Source organism: Panthera leo, chromosome F3 (assembly GCF_018350215.1).
Source record: "Panthera leo isolate Ple1 chromosome F3, P.leo_Ple1_pat1.1, whole genome shotgun sequence".
Classification (NCBI taxonomy): domain Eukaryota; kingdom Metazoa; phylum Chordata; class Mammalia; order Carnivora; family Felidae; genus Panthera; species Panthera leo.
In genome coordinates, this window is record NC_056696.1 from 42416420 (window position 1) to 42438318 (window position 21899).

Genomic DNA, 21899 nt, shown 5'->3' on the forward strand with positions numbered 1-21899 from the left:
CAGCCTAAGACATGTTATTTGCACAGTCTAGGCACCGTGATCAATTAACTGACTAGGAACATTCCAAGAGCCAAGTTCCCACATGCCAACCAAGGGCCAACTTAGCAAGCAGGCTACCTAAGGATAGCAGTCTTTGGGCTGTATCTTCAAAAATACTGTATGCTGGGGTTTTGTTTTGTTTTGTTTTTGTGTTTTTAGCTTTGTGTCATCTGTGCTCATATGTGCAAAAGGAGATAGATGCAGAATTACTCATAATTTGTAATGATAAGATATGTGAAATAATCTAACCCTCATTTAAAATAAATTTGCTACAATTAGGAGCGTCTGGGTGGCTCGGTCGGTCAAACGTCTGGCTTCGGCTCAGGTCATGAGTCTCATGGTTTTGTGGGTTTGAGCCCTGCGTCAGGCTCTGTGCTCACAGCTCGGAACCTGAGCCTGCTTCGGATTCCGTGTCTCCCTCTCTGTCTGCTTTTGCCCCATTTGCACTCTGTCTGTCTCTCTCTCAAAAATAAATAAAACATGAAAAAAATTTTGTTAATAAAGTAAATTGCTACATTCATACAGTGGAGTACTGGACAGCTGTTAAAATTTTTTAAAAGGAAACTTTATTGATAAGGAAAGATTGGGATATATTGTCAGTGAAAAAGCAAGGGGGTAGAATAAGGTGCATAATATGCTACCATTTGGTAAAAAAAAAAAAAAAAGGGAGAAGAATTTATATTTTTCATTTGCATATGTATTTTTAAAATCTCGGGGGGTATAAAAGAGAAACTTAAAACATGGGTCGTCAGGGAGTGGGGACAGGAATGGAAAGGAGCGTTTTTACTGTAACCCCCTCTACATGCAGTTGATTTTCATTATTCATGGGTTCCATGTTTGCAAATTCATCTCCTTGCTAAAATTTATTTGTAACCCCCAAATCAATACTTGTGGTGTTTCATGGGCCATCTGCAGACATGTGCAAAGCATTGAAAAACTTGAGTCACGTGACCTACACACTCCCAGCTGAGATGGAACAAGGTGACACTCTGCTGGCTTGTTTTAGTTCTCATACCATTAGCAAGTGTCCTTTTTGTGGTCTGTTTAAAGCCACGTGTTTTGCATTTTTGTCCTTTTTCTTGGTGATATTGCTGATTAAAATGGTTCCCAAGTGTGGTGCTGAAGTGCTGTGTAGTGTTACTAAGTGCAACAAAGTTCTTAAAGTGCCTTATGTAGAAAATACCTGTATTAGATAAGCTTCATTCAGTTGTGAGGTATAGTGCCCTTGGCCTTGAGTTCTGTGTTAATGAATACACTAAAAAAGGTGTCTTTAACCACAAACACCCGTTCAACCGTGCTATATTGATTATTTGATAAAAATGTGACCAGAAACTTGCAGGAACCTGACTAACTTAAACTCTGTATTTCCCTTAGGAGCAGTCTGGTTCACTATTAGCTAATTTAGTATTCGTAGTGACTTCATAGATTATAACTACTGCAAATAATGAGAATCAGCTGTATGTCTTTGGACGATGTGCTGTATTACCTTTTAAATATTAAAAAATTCTGTAGGAGAATGTTACTAGGGAGGATCTGTTGCTAAGTGAAAAGTGGGTACACTTATGGAATACTTTTAAGTTTTTAAGTATACATGTAGACATTTATAATTTTTCTTCTTCTTTTTTATTTTTAAATAATAAACTCTAGACCCAACATGGGGCTTGAACTCATGACCCCAGAATCCAGAGTTGCTCTACCAACTAAGTCAGCCAGGCACACCTTTAGTTATAGATACAGATATAGATACATATTTGGAGAGAGAATTCTGTATTTCTTTTTGGGTAATAGCATAGCAAGCATTTATTACCATTTTCCAAGTGGTTTTCATTGTGTATTACTTTTCATTTAGAAACAAAATCCAATGGGGTGCTTGGGTGGCTTAGTTGGTTAAACATCCAACTCTTGGTTTCAGCTCCGTTCTTGATCTCAAGATTCATGTGTTCGATCCCCACATTGGGCTCTGTGCTGACAGCTCAGAGCCTGGAGCCTTCTTCACATTCTGTGTCTCCCTTTCTCTCTATCCCTCTCCCGCTTGTGTGTTCTCTCTCTCTCTCTCTCAAAGATAAATAAACTTTAAAAAAAAAAAATTTTTTTTAACGTGTTATTTTATTTTTTAAGAGACAGAGAAGGACAGAGCACGAGCAGGGGAGGGACAGAGAGAGAGAGACACAGCATCGGAAACAGGCTCCAGGCTCTGAGCTGTCAGCAGGGAGCCCGCCGCGGGGCTTGAACTCATGAACTGCGAGATCATGACCTGAGCCAAAGTCAGACATTTAACCGACTGAGCCACCCAGGCGCCCCATAAATAAACATTTTTTAAAAAAGAAACAAAATCCAGTAAGTGTGTTAAACAGAGCAAGTAAATGTCATGTGACTATATACATGTGTCATGTGTATAGAGGATATCATTACAGAAGTCATCCAGTAATTTGAAAACTGCTTCCAGGAAAGAAGTAAAAACTTAAGCAAAGACAGACCCAGGAGCATGAGGTTCTGCCTTAAGGAAGGAGTAATTGAGTAATTGTTACTGCTGTCTAAAAGAGAACAGTACTATTATGCTTCCCTTTTGCGTGTGCCAGGAGACTAATAAATTCTGTCCATTTCTTTGAAAGGTAAAGGTTTTTGCTGTACTGTTTATTTTTTTTAATTTTTTTTAATGTTTTTATTTATTTTTGAGACAGACACAGAGCATGAATGGGGGAGGGGCAGAAAGAGAGAGGGAGACACAGAATCGGAAGCAGGCTCCAGGCTCTGAGCCATCAGCCCAGAGCCCGACGCGGGGCTCGAACTCACGGACCGTGAGATCGTGACCTGAGCTGGAAGTCGGACGCTTAACCGACTGAGCCACCCAGGCGCCCCTTTGCTGTACTGTTTAAAAATAGGTAATTATAGGGGCGTCTGGGTGGCTCAGTCAGTTGGGTGTCCAACTTCGCCTCAGGTCATGATCTCATGGTTCGTGAGTTTGAGCCCTGCATGGGGCTCTGTGCTGACAGCTCAGAGCTTGGAGCCCACTTCAGATTCTGTGTGTCATTCGCTCTCCGCCCCTCCCTGCCCTTGAGCTCCGTCTCTCCCTCTCAAAAAATAAATGTAAAAATAATAAATAAATAAATAAATAAAACAAAAATAGGTAATTATACATGTGGCAGTAAACTCAGGACATAAGTTTTGTAAGTACTTTTTTTTTTCTAACCGAACTGCCTTTGAGAGATGTTGAGCTAATTTTCATTTCCATTATCAGTACACAGGGCTGTATGATTCTTCCACATTCCCACTGACACAGTGTATTATCAAATAATTTCTCAAAATCGTCAATTTTTATCTTTGCCCTTTTTGCTACATTTAAGGATCTTTTTATAATGGTAATTGTTTTTGTTTCTCTCTCCCATATTTTTAGCTTTCTGAAGCAATGCTGCTATTCTTTCCTAGAATTTTTTTAAATTTATTTTTGAGAGAGAGTGAGCGCACCTGTGTGCATGCTCGAGGGGGAGAGGGGTGGAGGGAGAGAGAGAAAGAGTCTTAAGTAGCCTCCCTGCCCAGCACAGAGCCCGATGCAAGGCTCCACCTCACAACCGTGAGATCATGACCTGAGCCGAAATCAAGAGTCAGATGCTGACCCAGCTGAGCCATCCAGGAGCCCCACTCTTCCTACAGTTTTAAACCTTAGGTTGCTTATTATGATGAGTGATCCAGCATAAACCAACAGATGCAGTTCTGTGTTCCCCCTTTATCTCTTGACTGTCGCCAACTGTGCCCTCGAAACTTCTCACTAACCTGACTGATCTACCACGGAGAAATTTTACCTGTTTTGATCTCTACATCAGTGCGACCACACAGTGTGTACTCTTCTTGTGTCTGGCTTCTTTCCTTTTGCACTGTCATGTTAAGTGTAGCACTGGTTTATTCCTTCTGTGTACTGGGTAGAGTGCTCTTGTATGAAAAAACTACAGTGTATTTATCCATTCTGGTGTTTGTGTACATTTGGTTTTCCATTTTGGAGCTATTAACAAACAGTATTGTTTTGAACACACGTACACACGTGTACATGTACACATCTAGTGTATGCATTAGCAGTAACGTATGTATTTCTGCCGAGCATATATCCTGTGACCCAGCAGTTTATTCTTGATGTGAGGGTATTTCTTTTCTCATTCCCCTTCAAAAGGGTGCGGTAGCTTGCGAAGGAAAATACCGATCCTTAGTGTGTTACATGTGCCTTCCTTGGAGAAGTCACAAAAGGGAAAATCGATCTCAAAGCTATGAACTCGCAGCTTCAAATAATAACTGCAGTTTAGTGAGTCCTTTCTATGTGCTAAGTGTTTCGTATACATTATTTCATTTAATCCTTACACGAAACTTAAATAGCTACTCTTCTTGCCATTTTACAGCTGAGGATACTAAGACTTAGAGGCATTAAATTACCTGTCCACCATCACATGGCCAGTATGTAGCATAATAGTGTCTTTGATTCCATAATCTTAACTAATATATTATCCTGCATCTGTAAGTTAAGTGTAGGCATTAGAGGTTCTAGGATGAGACAACAGCAAAGGAACTACTTCCCTACCCACTTCCTCTCCCCATCAAGCATGAAGAGCGTCACTTTCAGCAACCCTCATGCTCACAGTCAGCTCACATACCTCAGAGTTTTGAAGCCTGTGATGAACTTTATTATTCAGAAAACAAATGACCAAAGTAACACAGGTCACAACATTTTTTATTTGAAAACACTGTGTTTTTTCCTCTAGAAAAAACGTAGTGAGATTCCGTGTTACTGGGAAAATCAGCCAATGGGATGTCAGAAGCTGAACTGCGCTTTCCATCACAACAGAGGACGTTACGTTGATGGCCTTTTCCTACCTCCAAGCAAAAGTGAGATGTGTTTTTAGTTTTAAAAGAATAGTTACTATTTAATGAACACCTGCTGTGTGCAGTATATAGAGTATTTTACATACGTGGCCTTTTAGTCCTGCAAGAGAACAGTTTTATTTCCACCTTATAGATGAGGGAGCTGAACTCTTCTTTAAGGTTAAATGACTTATACCTAGATAGCCCTGCTCATAAACCAGTAAGTATCATAAGCTTTTGTCGCCAAAAGCCATGCTGCCTCACAAATGTTTCTCGGCATGACAGTTTAGATTACGATAGCTTCATTTCCCATTTTCTTATCAGACCCAATGAGTTTTCCAAAAGAAACTTGATTCTCCAGGCCAGGGTTCGACAGAACTGGCCCCCCACCTGTTTTATAAAATAACCTTCTATTGGAAGGAAGCCATGCCCATTCATTCACATATTTTCTATGGCCAGATTTTATGCTCCTGCTGCAGAGTTGAATAGTTGAGACACAGCCGTCTGCAAAGCCTGAAATACTTACTGTCCAACTGTTTACAGAAAGGGTTTGCCAACCCTGCTTAGGTGATTAAAATTTGATGGCTACACATTTTGGCCCCCGTTTAAGAGAAAAAAGTGGCTTTGCTCCTCTCTGGTTTGGTTCAGAAGTGTTATATCTACTGTCTCTTATTTGCTGAGCAAAAAGCCTCAAATTTCAGTATTAAATGTCTAGAATTTGCAACCAGTTTTATACGTCTAGCCTCCAGATTAATCTGTGTTTTGAACACCTACTTTGAGTGTGTTTATGTACAGTGAGGAGTTACTAGCTAAAAGCCCTGTTTTCCCTCCCTGGGAGTGTGCAACTTAAGTGTGAAAATGGGGAAATCGGGTATAAAAGGACATAAGTGCTCATAAGGAAAGTGCACCAAACTTCTATGCGGTTGGAGATTTTTTGATGAAGTGGGACTTTATCTTCTATTTTTAACTTCTGACTGATGTTGTGTATCTAGCTGTGCTCCCCAGTGTGCCTGAGTCACCAGAAGAGGAAGTGAAGGCTAACCAGCTCACAGTTCAACAGAACAAACTGTCTGTCCAGTCTAATCCCTCCCCCCAGCTTCGAAGTGTCATGAAAGTAGAAAGTTCGGAAAATGTTCCCAGCCCCACCCATCCACCAGTTGTAATCAATGCTGCAGATGATGATGAAGATGATGATGGTGAGTTTTCAGCTCTTCCTTTAAGGCAAATAAGTGACTGGGGGTCATTTAGTGAGTTAGAAGTCAGAATTAGAGCCTGTTGTTAATTGTACATTTGCCTTACATGTTGATACATAGATCAGTTTTCGGAGGAAGGCGATGAAAGCAAAACGCCCATCCTGCAACCAACTCCCGAAGTTCACAATGGATTACGAGCAGCTTCTGCCCGCAAACCTGGGGTCAGTTTGAAGCAAGGTAAGAAGAGGCCGTCTTGTTGCTGGTGCCTGCTCTTGCAGCGCTGAGTCTTGCAGCGCTGTTGAATATGCCCGAACTCTTTTAAATAACTTGGGAATGGATCACGATCACCGCCACCTCTCTCTCCTCCACCCCCACTGTACGCACAAGCGGATTTACACATACTTTCTCTTATTTGTCCAGAAAACATTTGCCTGCTTGCTGTGCTCAAATAAAACACAGAGGGCGTGAGGTGTTCTTTCCTCATGTGGTTTCTGTTTGGGTTTCTCAGGTGAATGTTTGAATTTTGGAATAAAAACCCTTGAGGAAATTAAATCAAAGAAAATGAAGGAAAAATCCAAGAAGCAAGGTGGTAAGTCATCAGTTTTGACACGGGTGGTCGGATTTTACTACAGGAGAATAACAAGAACCTTCTGATGAGGACACTTGGCAGCAGCCAGAATGAGCACATGTGGTCTGTTTGAAGTTAAGCACAGACTTCTTGAAATCAGGGCGGCTTTTTTAACTCAGAGCTAGACGTGGACAACAGTGTACTGGGAAGAACTGCTCTGTCTTGAGAAAGACAACTCCAAAGAATGGCATATAAATCACACTAAGGCGAGGAAAAACTTTATTTTGAGTTGTTTGAATTCTTCTCAGGAGCTGTTGTCTTCTAGAGCTTGCCTCAGCCTGGTTGGCCTATATTTCCAACCCTAAAAACTACAGATCCAGTGTGAAAAGTAGTATTTAGAGAGGATCAAATGGTTGGTTCTAAGTACTCCGTTGCTAAGGCTTGTTCTTGGAGTTGTGTTTTGCAGATGATTAAAAGACAGATTTTAAAAGGTTGAGTTGACACACTTGGTGGCTGGCGTGCTTCTGAGGTTAACTTTAGGAGCTAGCCTTCTTGGTAAATAAAAGTAGATTCAGTGCCTGAGTCGCTGGAAACAATTTTATATTTTATTTTTACATTGTGACCAAGGCAGAGAAGAAATAGGGATTCTCTCCCCTCTCTTGCCCCACCCTAATTCACCAAAGGCAACTGGGTTTGCCTATACAAGACTGGCCCATAGTCCTCCAGTGGTCTGTGTTGAACTTAACTGGTCACAAAAACAAAATTTCTTGGCTTGTAATGGCTTTATTTTTTCCTAAATTATTTGCTGCTCTCTGACTTGCTTTATTCAGAAGGTTCTTCCGGAGTTTCCAGTCTTTTACTCGAACCTCAGCCCATTCCTGGTCCTGAAAAAGAGAATGTCCGGACAGTAGTGAGGACAGTAACTCTTTCCAGCAAACAAGGTGAGATATAGGTCGGTCTGGGTTGAGAGTTGTCAGGCTACTACTACCGTATAACTGAAAGAGCTAAGTCCTAGGGTGTAGTGTACCTTCGATGGATTTGCAGGAAGACTTTAGTATGTTGGTCACATATAAGGATGAGAAGAAAAATCAGTGCCTTTGACTCTTACTTATAAAAGGTTAAAATTCTTTTTTTTTTTTTTTTTTTTTTTTTTTTAAAGGTTAAAATTCTTATTCAAGCAGCTCTCACATTTATGTATGTTTCATTTTTACATTTACCATTTATCTGTATCCATTCAACAAATTTATTGACTGCCCATTGTGAGTAAAGAACTATAATAAAGTCTTTAAGCTGTAGAAAAATGGAAGTCTTTTCTCTTAATAGTTTTAAATGTGGTAAGAAATAATGACCTAAGTAAGTGTAGCGTAGATACATTTAAATGTGCTGTTGAAACAACAAAGAATTAGAAGAAAGAGAGCTCACTTCTTGCTGGTAATCAAAGTTCTGGACAACGGTTAGCAATGGAGTAGACTGTGGTTTCATTGAGCGTATCGAGGTGCGCAAGCAAAAAGAAGAGCTTGGGTTTTATAATCAGTTGGTCAGAACACAGCCTGTGTTCATATGCTTGGCTACTGTTAGAATTAGGACTGTGTTATTAATTCCCTTTGGGCTGCGCATTTGGCTATTTAAATTATTATTTAATAGGGCACCTGGATGGCTCAGTCAGCTAAGCACCCGACTCTTTGTTTTGACTTAGAGGTCATGATCCCATGATGCATGAGTTCGAGCCCCTCGTCAGGCGCTATGTTGACAGCACAGTCTGCTTGGGATCCTCTCTCTCTCCCTCTCTCTCTGCCCTTCCCCTGCTCTCACTCTCAAATAAATAAACTTTTTAAAAAATTATTTAATAGGGGCGCCTGGGTGGCTCAGTCGGTTAAGCGGCCGACTTCAGCTCAGGTCATGATCTCCCACTCTGTGAGTTCGAGCCCCGCGTCGGGCTCTGTGCTGACAGCTCAGAGCCTGGAGCCTGTTTCAGATTCTGTGTCTCCCTCTCTCTGACCCTTCCCTGTTCATGCTCTGTCTCTCCCTGTCTCAAAAATAAATAAAACGTTTAAAAAAAAAAAAAAAATTTAACAGGTTAAATCTTTTTTTCCCAATGAGATATAGTCTTTTTTTTAAAAAATAATTAATTTATTTTTTAATTCCGGTGAGATATAGTCTTAATACTGAGACCTGACTTTCAAGAGACTTCCTGGGTGGACTTATCAGAGCATACGTTGTAACCCATTATTAGTTACTGAATACAGAAAAATTGACTAATGGTAGAGAAATCCTGTTTTTGCCATTTCAGGAGAAGAACCCTTGGTAAGATTGAGTCTAACCGAGAGACTGGGAAAACGAAAATTTTCAGTAGGTGAGATAAATTTGGGGCAGATCCTTTGTGGTTTTCTGTTTGTGCATTAACATGATATGTCCTCCAGATCTCCCTTTGCATGAATGTCCTGTCGATACTGATTTGCTGGTGCTTCTGAATTCTTGGCTGCAAGAACTTACAGAATTTCTTGATGTTTTTCACGTATGCGTTAATACCTTTTATTGATTACAGAAATCTGTAGTGTTACAATTTAGACTATAACCAGCTTTTTAGAAGGTACTGTGTTGAAAAAACAGTAAAGAAGATATCTCTTTGTTTCTATGGACAGATTGGAACTTGGGTTTTTTAGCTAAAAAATACGACTTTTTATTTAAATGTCAGCGTACATGTAAACTTTGTGATTTTATGGTTTCACATTTAAATTACAAATGAGAATGGAGAGAAAAATCCTACCTTGTGTCTCGTCTCTCCAGTTTCTAATGGGACCCTGCAAAGATGATACCTTCAGTCGGGCAACCTGAAAAACAACTTTCAGCTGGTGACACGTAGACACCTTGTGTAGAGCAGTACAAGACAGCAAACCAGGGGGCGGGAAACCTGGTTCAGGTCTTGGCTCCATCACTAACTGGCGACTTCAGTAACCTACAGAATCTTCCATAACCTTAGATTTCTTATCTAGAAGAGAGGGCTATTTAGTCTTCAGAGTCTTCATGTCACAGGAAAATGTAATGATTGCTTTGCTCGTCACCTAATCATCACAGGTGCATTTAACCCCAGATAGGCCTAGAATTCAGCAGTTGGCCAAATAAGATTTTTGTTTGTACGTGTTTTTGTTTTTGTTTTTTTTCCCACATATTCCTAATTCTGAATTTTGGCCTTAATCAGGGCTTATCATTCAGGGCCATTTGTAGTTTTAGTCTATTATTTGGTAGGTGTTGATTTGTGTGTTCTAATTTTTTGTTCCTTATTTTTTCTTTCTGCTACCTTTGTATTCTCTAACACTGAATTCTAAGGAAGCTAGTGAATGAACACACCATATAAACGCAGAAAACTTAACAATTATTCTGTTTTGTCTGTTTGCTTATAGTTCTTTACCTTGTTGAAGATGGATTTAAACTCTTAAACTAAGTTCTGTCTGTTTGTAGGTGGTGACAGCGATCCTCCATTAAAGCGTAGCCTTGCACAGAGGTTAGGGAAGAAAGTTGAAGCTACAGAAACAAACACTGACAAAGCACCAAAGAAAGGTACCTTCATTCTAATACACGTGTGCGTGTGTGCGTGCGTGTGTGTGTGTGCATGTGTGTGTAATCATGACACTTCTCTCTTGTAATGTTATCAAGGATGGTTTGTATTTTTTGTGGTGGTTGTTCAGGTAAATCAGATTATCTTGTGTCTGTATTCAACAACAAACATTTGAGTGTTTACTCTGCTAGATTCTAGGTAGATGCCACTGGATAAAATAAATACCATCACAGTCCTCAGAAGTTTATAGTATAATGGCAGATGGGAATATTTCTATATATTGTGATAAATTCTGTGACAGAAAAAGCACACGGTGTTGGGCACCTGGGTGCCTCAATCGGTTATGTGTCCGACTCCTGCCTCCCACACACCCCCATATAAAGCTTTTTAAGCCATTGTAGAGCCTTTGGGCTTAGTAGCAATCCATGGGAAGGTTATGAAGGAGAATCAAAAGCTCAGATACGCATTTTAGAACCATCACCCTGCCTAAAATACGGAGTAAGATTAGAAGGAGACAAGAATGCTGTCCAGAATATTAGTTAGCAGGATGTTAAAATAATCTGGAGGAGAGGAGTTAGTGGCATAGATGTAGTGGTCCTGGAAGTTGGTATGGAGAGATATGGACTAACTTGAGGATGTTTGGGAGTTAGAGTGATTACCTAGTTGAAGTTCTGTTTATGGAAAGAAATCAAGGTTGGAATTTTTTTTTCCTTTTATGACTTAGCAATGAAACATTGGTGTTAATTACTAAAGAAAAAAATCTTTTTTTTATTGTGTTTAGTTTTAACTTCTCTCTCTTTTTTTAATGTTTATTTTTGAGAGAGAGAGAGCATGAGCAGGGAGGGGCAGAGAGAAAAAGGGACAGGAAATCTGTAGTGGGCTCTGCAATGACAGCACAGAGCCTGATGCGGGGCTTGAACTCAACGAACCGCAAGACCATGAGCTGAGCCAAAGTTGGACGCTTAACCAACTGAGGCACCCTCCAAGAGGCTTTGATGGGTAGCTGTTCTTATTTAGAGTCTTCCTTGCATTCTCAGAGCGAGTAGAAGTTATTCTTTTTCTATGCAGCTATACCCTTTTTCTCCTGGCCTATTGATCATATTGAAAATTTTCATAACTAAGAAGCCTATTTTAAAATAGATTTGAGGGGCACCTGGGTGGCTCAGTCATTTGAGTATCCAACTTCAGCTCAGGTCATAATCTCACTATCCATGAGTTCGAGACCCCCGCCGGGCTCTGTGCTGACAGCTCAGAGCCTGGAGCCTGCTTCGGATTCTGTGTCTCCCTCTCTCTCTGCCCCTCCCCCACTCATGCCCTCTCTCTCTCTCTCTCTCTCTCTCTCTCTCTCTCTCTCTCTCTCTCCCTCTCTCCCCCTCCCCCACCCTCTGTCAGAAATAAATAAACATTAAAAAAAACTTTTTTTTTTTAAATAAGTAAAATAGATTTGAGGGATGGGAGCCTTTTGATGCCACTAAGACTTTAGAAGGCTGTACAATAACAAAATTATTTCCCTGAATTCAGTAGTTTTTGCTTTTCAGATCTAAGAAAAAAAATTTTTTAAGCTTTCTGGAATACTCTAGGGAATTCGTGATTCACATAGGTCTGTTTTGTGGAAAAGAAAAATTTTAAGATCTTAAGAGGGTTTTTTGTTTGTTTGTTTTTTAAGAATTTGCATTAAAAGAGAAGCATAAGCCCAATTTGTAAACTTTGGGGGGAAAAGTTCTGGGGCGCCTGGGTGGCTCAGTCAAGTGTCCAACTCTTGATTTCAGCTCTGGTAATGATCCCAACATCATGGGATCAAGCCCTGTGTCAGGCTCTGCATGGAGAATGGAGCCTGCTTAAGATTCTCTCTCCCTCTTGCCCACTCACGTGCACATGCTCTCTCTCTAAATTAAAAAATAATAGTAATAATAATAATGAAGAAAAAAGTCTGGGTTCAACTTTTTTTTTTTCTCTTTTCTTTACAGTTCACGTTTCCAAGTCTCTGAAGGAGCGATTAGGCATGTCAGCTGGTCCAAACAGTGAGGAGGCAGCAGGTAAGTGAACTCTAAAACCAGCTTCTGTTGTTTTTTTTTTTTCCTTGCCGTAACAAATCTAAGTAATTAATTACTCACTGGTATGAATCCTCTTCTTAAAAGATGGCAAAATCATTAGTTCACCATAGCATTAGTAGTAGGAAACTGGAAACCACCTAAATAGCCAACAAAAAGAAATCCAGTTCAATTAAGGTAGTTAGTTATGTACTAACGTAATTATTGTCATAAGTCATGCTTTAACAATAATGATGTGGAAAATTTCTCACATTATATTGAATGAAGAAAGGTTACAAAAGAACACATAGTGCTTTTGACTTTTTGATGTAGGGTAGGAACCTTATTTTATGGGAGTGATGAAATTTATTTTCTTATTCTAGAAACTTATTCTCGGGAGTAGCATCCATATATATGAGATGACTCCAGTTTTGTAAAGATAAAAGTATATGCCTACAAAGAACACTGCAAAAAATACACCAAAATATTAACATTTGTTTTATTTGGGTGTTGAGGTTTTAAGTATTTTAATTTTCTTCCTTATATTGAGATTTTAATTTTTAAGTAATCTCTACACCCAACATGGGACTCAAACCCACAACCCTGAGATCAAGAGACACATGCTTCACTAGCTGAGCCACCCATAATTTTTAAACCTTTTAAATTTGAAAGTCTAACTACTTAGCATATACATGTATACAGTTTAATGAATAGTAAAATGAATATGTACTCTAGCCCTTCAGCTTTTTTATACATTGCTAGATTCAGTTTGATGTTTGGTTGTTTTTGTTTTGTTTTGTTTTTTAAGTACTCTCTGTACCCAAAGTCGGGCTCAAACTCTCAACCCAGAGAGCAGGAGTTGCACACTCTACTGATTGAGTCAGCCAGGCGCTCCTCACTTTGATGCTTTTTAGTTTTTATATCTGTTTATGAATCGTGTTGGCCTGTGCTCTTTTTTCATACTGTCTTCATCTGGTTTGTGTGTTAAGATTTTGCCAGCATCATAAAAAGGGAGTCTGATGTCAAACATTATTACCCTCGTAAAGAACCTGAATTTGTTCTTCAGAAACTTTTAGTTGGGATTTTCTTTACCCTTCCCTACTATGCTGTGACTTTAGTACGGTGGCTCTAAACGTGGAACTTTTTGTTCATTCAGACCAGTATTCAGGTGGGCCCTTCAAATCTAAGGACTTACCTTTTTTTAGTTCTAGAAAACATTCTTCCAGTTTCTTTGAGTATGCCTTTCCCACCCTTCTTTTTAGTTTTCTCTTTGTGGAATTCTTACTAGACAGAGGTTGGAACTTTTGGACATAGGCCTCTCATGTCTTTTAATCTTGTCTTCATATTCTCCATTCCTTTGGGTTTTGGGGTTTTGCCTCACCTTCTATGGTCTTTGCTTGGCTTTATTTTCTAGGTCAGGAATATAGTAAATATTTTAGGCTTTGCAAAGGTTTGTGGTCTCCATTGCAACTACTCCACCCTGCCGTTGTGGTGTGAAAGCAGCCTTGTACAATATGTAAATGCGTCCGTGCAGCTATGTTCTAATAAAGTTGTATTTATAAAATTGAGATCATGGCCACATTGGGCCCAGCAACTATAGTTTGTTAAACCTGTTCTAGATGGCTGATTTTTGACCAGGTTGATAGGTTTTTTTTTTATTAGTTCCTTCTGTTGGATTTATTTTTGCACTTGGGTTTTTGTTTTCCAACACCCTTTTTTGGTTCTCTGATTTCTCCGTCCTTTACAGCCTGATTTCAGGCTGCTCTGGAGTTTCTAATTTGAACCTTTTAAAAAATGTGTGAGTATATTATTTGGTCATCTTCGTCGCTTCTCTCTATTTTGGTTCACTGTTTTTTTTAATTTATTCTTTTAATTTTAGAGAGTGTACAAGCAGAGAGAGGGGAGAGGAAGAGAGAATCTTAAGCAGGCTCCACGCTCAGTGCAGAGCCAGACATAGGGCTCTGTCCCCCAACGCTGGGATCATGACCTAAGCCCAAATCAAGAGTCAGACACTCAACCAACTGAGCCATCCACCCAGGCGTCTCTGGTTCACTTTTAATGTTACTGCTTTTTCATAGCTGTAAGTTCCTAGCCTGGGTTTCCTGTGTGGGTTCTAACCAACTTGTCCTCAGGTGATCCTCCCTCCTGACTGGGAGACACAAGTAAGGTCCGCCTAAGTGGGGAAGGTGTACTGAAAGGCAGTTGTGTGGGTTGCAGGCTAGAAGACTGGGGGCTCATACCATTGCCGCAGGAAGAAGTTTCTTTACTTTCAGAGCACAGCCACTTTCTTTCCTTCCCTAGCTGTACTTTTTCTTCTTGTCCCCTGTTCTTTTTCTGCTTGTCATTTGTTTCATCTTCTCCCTTCAGCCCCGACCTCCTAATATGCTCCCCGCCCCAGCGGATTCTCCTCGTTTTAGGGAGCAGTTCTCAGGAGAAGGTCATGACTGGTCCAGCTGTTCTATAAGTCATCCTTAAATTTCTTTTTTCCTTTTTTTTTTTTAAGTTTCATCATGAAAGTGCCTTTTTTTTTTTTTAAGTTTATTTATTTTGAGAGAGAGAGCGTGTGAGCGTGAAAGCAGGAGGGTTAGAGAGAGAGGGAGAGACAGAATCCCAAGTAGACTTCACACTGTCAGCACAGAGCCCAATGTGGGGCTCAATCTCACAAGCCTTGAGATGATGACCTGAGCTGAAACCAAGAGTCGGATGCTTAACTGACTAAGCCATCCAGGTGCCTCCCATCCTTACGTTTCTACCCACTGTTGCTTTTCCTGCTAGTTTGGCGGGTTTTCTTTGGCTCTGCTGGGAAGAACAGATCTCACTCCTACAGTTTTTTTTTTTGTTCTTTTTCTGTTTTTCTGTAAATTCAGACAGCTGCTGTCTTATCTCAGAAATCCCTCAAGATTTATGCTCTGCCAGTGGTAGCCTTGTTTTCCAGCACTGTGGATTTCTTCTACTTTTATTATCTTCTCTGTTGTTTTGATAAAATGTTGGTAGAGTGGGGAAACAAGGTCTTCGTGTCCCCGTTTACACGCTCCCTTGGAGTGGTAATTCTGAGATCAGCCCACTGTCTTCAAATGGAAGAATTTGTATTCGAGAAACCTAAGGAAATGATTCAGTATCTGTTTGAGTGCTGTCTGTGTACAGCTACTGTACTGACATATTTCAGATAACTATAGCCCCTTTTCATGAAGTATCTATCTGGTGTGGTTGGAAATACACACACTTGAAGTACTGTGTGAGCAGTGCTGTGATCAGAGAAATCAGCTAGATTGGAGGGTGTCAGGTTCTAAACTGAACTCAGTTAAAACTAACTAGGCAGCAGGAGAATGAGACCAGTAGGGAATATTCTGTGTAGAAGGGACGGCACATTCAAAGGTTCAAAAGGTGAAACCAAGTGTGATATGTTTAAGGTTGTTAAAGGATATTTTTGGGTTTTGATCTTGCATGAAGAGCTGTCATTCACTTATCAAATGTGTGTGTACAGCCTCCAAATTTTCCCACATTACATCATTCTTTCTTTATTTTAGCCCTTCAGTAGTGAGGACAGGCGTATCTGTCAGTGTGAATTTGCTCTTCAAACGGATGTAGAATGATGAATGTGTCATTAAAAATAGCTCTTTGGGAGCATGCCACTCTCTGAGCCTTTCCCATTTCTCTTCTGTCTTGGACCCGTCTCACCTCCTTTTCATCCTTCACATATCACTTAAATATTACTTCCTCTGAAAAGCTTCCCTTCACCAGTTCCTGGGCAGAGGTTGGGGTTCTTGCTGTCTGCTCCTATGTATTAGCATCACACTTCCTGTATCAGATTGTCATTGTAGGGGCGCCTGGCTGGCTAAGTCCTTAGGGGAGGGAGTGTGACTCTTGATCTCAGGGTCATGAGTTCAAGCCCCCGTGTTAGGTGTAGAGCTTATTACTTAAAAAACAACAACATACCACAACGTTATTATCACACTTTGTTGTTGCCTGTTTGGTCTCTCAGACTTTAAATTACATGTGGGTAGATACTGTGTTTTGCTTACCGTTCTTTTTCTGGCACGGTGTCCAGCACATGTTTAGATCTATAAATGAATGGAAGAATTAGTTCATTACTAGTTTGGTGAGATTTACAATGACAGATTTCTCCAGCTAGTAAGTGGCTTTGAGGTTCTTCGGGAATAAGCTTCTGAATAGAACTCTAACAAATCAGTAATTTTTGCCACCTAAGAGTTTTCCTTGAGGGCCACTTCCTGAAACTTGGAGTATTCTGAAAATGAAAATGAGACTAATAATACTTTGATCATTTTAATTACCTGCCTAAATGATAACTACTCTATTAGGACTCTGTCCTGATCCAAGAACAGAAAGATCGTAAGTTGTTAAGAGATAAACTCCAAATACAGTGACTTGTTTTTCCCCCATGAAAACAGAGAGAGTTACTAAAGTTGGTGAGATTCACGTGAAGACATTAGAAGAAATTCTTCTTGAAAAAGCTAGTCAGAAACGTGGAGAATTACAACCTAAACTCAAGACAGACGGACCCTCAAAAGCCGATGATTCTACTTTAGGAACAAGAAGCCCCTCCACTATCCGAATCAAAACCTTCTCTGAGGTCTTGGCAGAAAAGAAACATCGGCAGCAGGAAGCAGAGAGACAAAAGAACAAAAAGGATGTAACTTGCATCAAGCTGAAGGCCGACAGCGAAATGAAAAAAACGGTGGTTTTGCCGCCTCTAGTCCTCAGCAAAGTGCCCTCGGAGGAGCCCTTGGGGAGAAGCAAGTCTATGCAGGAAGTGCACATCAAGACGCTGGAGGAGATTAAGCAGGAGAAGGCGCTGCGGGGGCAGCAGAGCTCAGAGAGCAGCATCGCTTCCCAGCAGCAACCCGAGGCCGCCCCCGGGGCAAGGCGGCTTCTCCGAATCACAAAGAAACCAGGTAAGAACTGCGCAGTTCGGTCTGTGGTGCCATTTCCCCATTTCCCCAAGTCGTGTGTCCGAGGGCGGTGGTGCGCGCCGTGTTCGTAGGAGTTCTGCCAGAACTGTACTCCGATAACCGAAGACCACTGGATCCCATGAAGTTAAGCTGTTCCTTTACAGGAGCGCTCTGTAGACCTTTGATATTTTAACGCATTTCTAAGCTTTATGAGGAAGATGGGCTTTATCTACAATTTTAGTCGTCCTATCTTATCTTTATTTTTATGAAGAAAAGTTTTGCTTTAATCTGTTACTGAAGTTGCAGCCTGAGAGAATTGATGATGTGTTTAATGTGAATATAGGTATAAAAGAAGAGAAGAAACTTCAAGAAGGAAGTGAAGTGGTTTCTCAGAGCACTGGTACTAGAACAGAGGCTAAAGAGGTGAGTTTATTTTAGATCATTGTATAGTTTTGTTCATGGCAAGCAAAGGCCAAATGAATGGTAAAATGTGCCTTTTAGTTTTAGCATAATAAATTTCTATGTAACGTTTCACTGATAAGTTAGGGAAACAAGCTTTCACTGTGCTTATAATTTTCTGTGAGAGTTTTCTGTACTTCTGTGTATATCCGTGTTCTCTACCCCTTTAAAGTTGTTTTTAATTGGCCGCTTAATATTTTTTTAATGTTTATTTTGAGAGAGAGAGTGTGGGAGAGCTCACACAAGCGGGGGAGGTGGGGCCGGTAGAGGATCTGACGCTGGCTCCATGTTGACAGCAGAGAGCCTAATGAGGGGCTCTCACTCATGAACTGCAAGATCACGACCTGAGCCAAAGTCGGATGCTTGACCAACCGAGCCACAGGCACCCCCATTTAATATTTAAAAAAAATTGTTTTTAATGTTTATTTTTGAGAGAGAGAGAGTGTGATCCGGGGAGGGGCAGAGAGAGAGAGAAACAGAATCTGAAGCAGACTCCAGCTCTGAGCTGTCAGCACAGAGCCCGGTGCAGGGCTCGAACCCACAAACCATGAGATCATGACCTGAACCGAAGTCGGGCGCCTAACTGACTGAGCCACCCATTTAATATTTTTTAAATTAAGCATAATGTCACCCATTGTACAAAACTTGGGAACTTTTATTTTTTTAATAAAGAATGATGCTTATAATTCCACAACTCAGATGTAGTAACCATTAGGTGTCTTCATGGATTTCTTGCAAGCCTTTTGTTTATATACACATGTATATGTGAACTTGTTCAGTGTTTAACTCATGTTTAGAAAATGGTTGAGGGGGCTCCTGGGTGGCTCAGTTGGTTAAGATTTTGGCTCATGTCACATGATCTCACAGTTTATGGGTTTGAGCCCCGCATTGGACTGACAGCACAGAACTTGCTTGGAATTCTCTGTCTCTCTCTCTGTCTCTGTCTCTGTCTCTCTCTGTCTCTCTTGCCCCTCCCCCACTCTCTCTATTTCTCAAAAATAAACATTAAAAAAATAAAGTAATTGAGAACTCTACAGTGTATCATTTTGCAGCCTGCTTTAATTATGCTGTATTCATAATTCTTCAAGACATTAGCTGGCCACATAATGTTCTATTATGTCAATATAGTCTGTTTCTGGACATGTAGATGTAGTTTTATACAGTTAAGAGGATGAATATCATTGAACATAAATCTTTGTGCCAGTGTCTGATTAGGAGGCGTTTGTAGTTGACTTAGGGTCAAGATCATCTATCCTATAACATTGGGGTTTTTGTTGTTCCACACATTTTTTTTTTTTAATGTTTGTTTATTTTGAGAAAGAGCATGCAGACACATGCACGGGGGAGGGACAGAGAGGGGGGAGAGAGAGAATCCCAATCAGGTTCCGTGCTGTCAGCAGAGTCCGATGCAGGGCCTAGTCCCACCAATCAGGAAATCATGACCTGAGTGGAAATCAAGAGTCGGTCGCTTAACTGACTGAGCCACCCAGGTGCCCCTTGTTCGATGTATCTTTAACGTTCATCTTCAGCTTGGCATTTTCCATTTAATATCAGCTCTTGTGTTCTAGATCACGTCAAACTCTGCTAGACTTAGAGGTCAGCCTAGTAACTTATAAATAAGATTTTCTTAATTGAAATAAAATTGGCATAGTATTATATTAGTTTCAGCTTTAGTTTTTTTTCTTTGAAACAAGTTTTTTGTTTTGTTTTTTTTAAAGATTTAAATTTTGGGGTGCCTGGGTGGCTCAGTTGGATCTGACTCTTGGGCATGAGTTCAAGCCCCACGTTGGGCTCTGTGCTGGGTGTGAAGCCTACTTTTAGATACATAGATAGATAGATAGATAAAGATTTTATTTTTAAGTAACGTGTATACCAATGTGGGGCTCAAACTCACAGCCCTGAGATCAAGAGTTGCATGTTCTACTAGCTGAGCCAGCCAGGTGCCCTAAGTTTTTTGTTTTTTGTTTTTTGGTTTTGGTTTTTGTTTTTGAGATCTAAAGAAAGCCTGGTAACTTACAAATAATAATTATCATGCAGATTGTTGGGGGTACTAAGTTTTCAAATCTGTCATTTAAATTTATCCACAGGCTTCAGAAGAGACCACAGGAGTTGGCATCCCTAAAATTCAAGCCAAGAGATGTGAGACCATGAGAGAGAAGCACATGCAGAAACAATTGGAGAGGGGAACGACGCAGAAGGAAAAATCAGTTTTGACACCCCTTCGGGGAGATGTAGACTCCTGCAACACTCAGATAGCAGAGAAGGCCCTGCTCGCGGCTGCGCCAGGCATCACACGGCACCTGACAAAGCGGCTGCCCACAAAGTCGTCCCAAAAAGCAGAGGTAGAAACCTCAGGAATTGGGGACTCAATATTGAATGTGAAATGTGCAGCACAGACCTTGGAAAAAAGGGGTAAAGGTGAGTGGTTTTGCTAAAGTGTGTTGCTTTAGGATTTCACAATTACCGAGTTTCTAGTAACTCCTGGCAACAGTTGAATCAGATTCCGGTTGTGTTGTATGCTGGTCACACAGGTGGAGAGTAGGATTTTTGATAATTCTATTTAAAATAAAGACAAAACTAGAGGAGTTCCTTTCTCAGAATTTAAAGTTGCTGTTAGAGGTGCCTGACTCCGTCGGTTGAGCCGTCGACTTCGACTCAGGCCGTGATCTCACGGGCTGTGGGTTCGAGCCCCACATTGGGCTCCGTGCTGACAGCGCAGAGTCTGCTTGAGATTCTCTCTCTCTCAAAATCAGTTAATAAACTGGAAAAAAAAAAAAAAGGAGAGAAAGAGCTTTATCTAAAGCTCACTTCGGCAGCACGTAACTAAAATTGGGACGCTGCAGAGAAGACTAGCATGGCCCCCAGGCAAGGCTGGCATGCAGATTCGTGAAGGATTGCATATTTTTAAACAAGTCATGGGACGTACCATAGTTAACTACTACTGTGTTGCAGGGGCACCTGGGTGGCTCAGGTGGTTAAGCGTCCAACTTCAGCTCAGGTCATGATCTCACGATTCATGGGTTCGAGCCCCGCAAAGGGCTCCCTGCTGACAGCCTGGAGCCCGCTTCAGGTTCTGTGTCTCCGTCTCTCTCCGCCCCTCCCCCACTTTTACTCTCTCTCTTAAAAAATGAATAAACGTTAGAAAACAAAATTAAAAAAAAAAAAAAAACCGTATTGCATATTTGAAAGTTGCCAGGAGAGTAGATCCTAAAAGTTCTCACACACAAAAAATTGTAACTGTGTATGTGCTAAGTAGACTTACCGTGGCCGTCATAGGATCACAGTATATTGAATCATTATGTTGTATGCCTTAAGCTAATATAATGTTAATATGTCAGTTACATCTCCGTGGGGGAAAAAGCTTTCTGTGGTGTATCTTTCCTCTGGTTTCGAAGAAGGAAAACACCAGGGAATGGAAGAACAGCAAATTCAAGAGCCACTGGAAGGGATTATTTGAGTATACATCTACATTATGCCCACATGTATAGTGCAGATCGTTCATGGATTATTTTCATTTTGGGGTGTGTGTGTTATTTCCAGTATTGTGAAGGAAGGTCGATATTCTAAATTATTCTCCACGTAAAAGAGGAATTATTCTAGTTCTTAATCACATATTTTCTGTCCCTTGTAGCTAAACCCAAAGTCAACGTGAAGCCATCTGTCGTTAAAGTGGTCTCATCCCCCAAGTTGGCCCCCAAGCGCAAGGCGGCGGAGGTGCACCCTGCTGTCATTGCAGCTGTGAAGCCACTCGGCTCCAGCAGCGTCCTACAGGAAAGCCCCACCAGGAAAGCAGCTGTGGTAAGCGTGGATCCAACTAGATGCTGCTGTGAGCGGTGTGGGAGGAAAGCCGGGAGAGGAGCTCTGCCAGCTCCCTGCCTCTGCCGCTTCTGCCGTTGCCTCCGCATCTTGGTAGTTTAGGTTGTGACCGTAGTCTCCCATCTATAAGCACACCTTTGTGGGGTGGCCGAATGGGATTTTTTTTTTAAAGCGAATTCTTGGGCAGCAAGATATTTTGCCTGTTTCGGCACTCAACCTTGGGACTATTTATTCTTGGATTTCCAGAATAATAACCAAGATTCTGAGAAAGTGGCAAAAGAACATGAGTATGTTCAAATAAAAAAAGCCTGCCTCCCACTGAATCGCCTTACTTTTCCTTTTGTAGGCTGTCGTCCCACTCCTCTCTGAGGACAAGTCAGTCGCTCTGCCTGAGACAGAAAAACCCAGAGACAGGTAATGCTTGCGATTCTTCCTAAGCAGACTTTAGGCCACTCTTCTTATTTATGCTCTGGAGAATAACAC

General features: G+C 40.9%; 1 protein-coding gene and 1 non-coding gene across 12 annotated transcripts in view; both read left to right on the forward strand.

Annotated features, from left to right (window-relative positions):
• ZC3H11A (zinc finger CCCH-type containing 11A) overlaps positions 1 to 21899 on the forward strand; it is a 44423-nt gene that overhangs the window by 20166 nt on the left and 2358 nt on the right. For all 11 annotated transcript variants that reach the window (XM_042924483.1, XM_042924481.1, XM_042924482.1 and 8 more), the window contains 13 exons: positions 4785 to 4908; positions 5877 to 6080; positions 6198 to 6314; positions 6586 to 6666; positions 7476 to 7586; positions 8936 to 8998; positions 10105 to 10203; positions 12169 to 12237; positions 16641 to 17144; positions 17485 to 17564; positions 19688 to 20018; positions 21232 to 21398; positions 21763 to 21830. In XM_042924483.1, the coding sequence (XP_042780417.1) occupies positions 4785 to 4908; positions 5877 to 6080; positions 6198 to 6314; positions 6586 to 6666; positions 7476 to 7586; positions 8936 to 8998; positions 10105 to 10203; positions 12169 to 12237; positions 16641 to 17144; positions 17485 to 17564; positions 19688 to 20018; positions 21232 to 21398; positions 21763 to 21830 (2018 nt within the window). The remainder of the gene's footprint in view (positions 1 to 4784; positions 4909 to 5876; positions 6081 to 6197; positions 6315 to 6585; positions 6667 to 7475; positions 7587 to 8935; positions 8999 to 10104; positions 10204 to 12168; positions 12238 to 16640; positions 17145 to 17484; positions 17565 to 19687; positions 20019 to 21231; positions 21399 to 21762; positions 21831 to 21899) is intronic.
• Positions 20402 to 20506, forward strand: LOC122212495. Its single transcript, XR_006199174.1, has one exon. It is a non-coding gene; the product is annotated as a U6 spliceosomal RNA (small nuclear RNA).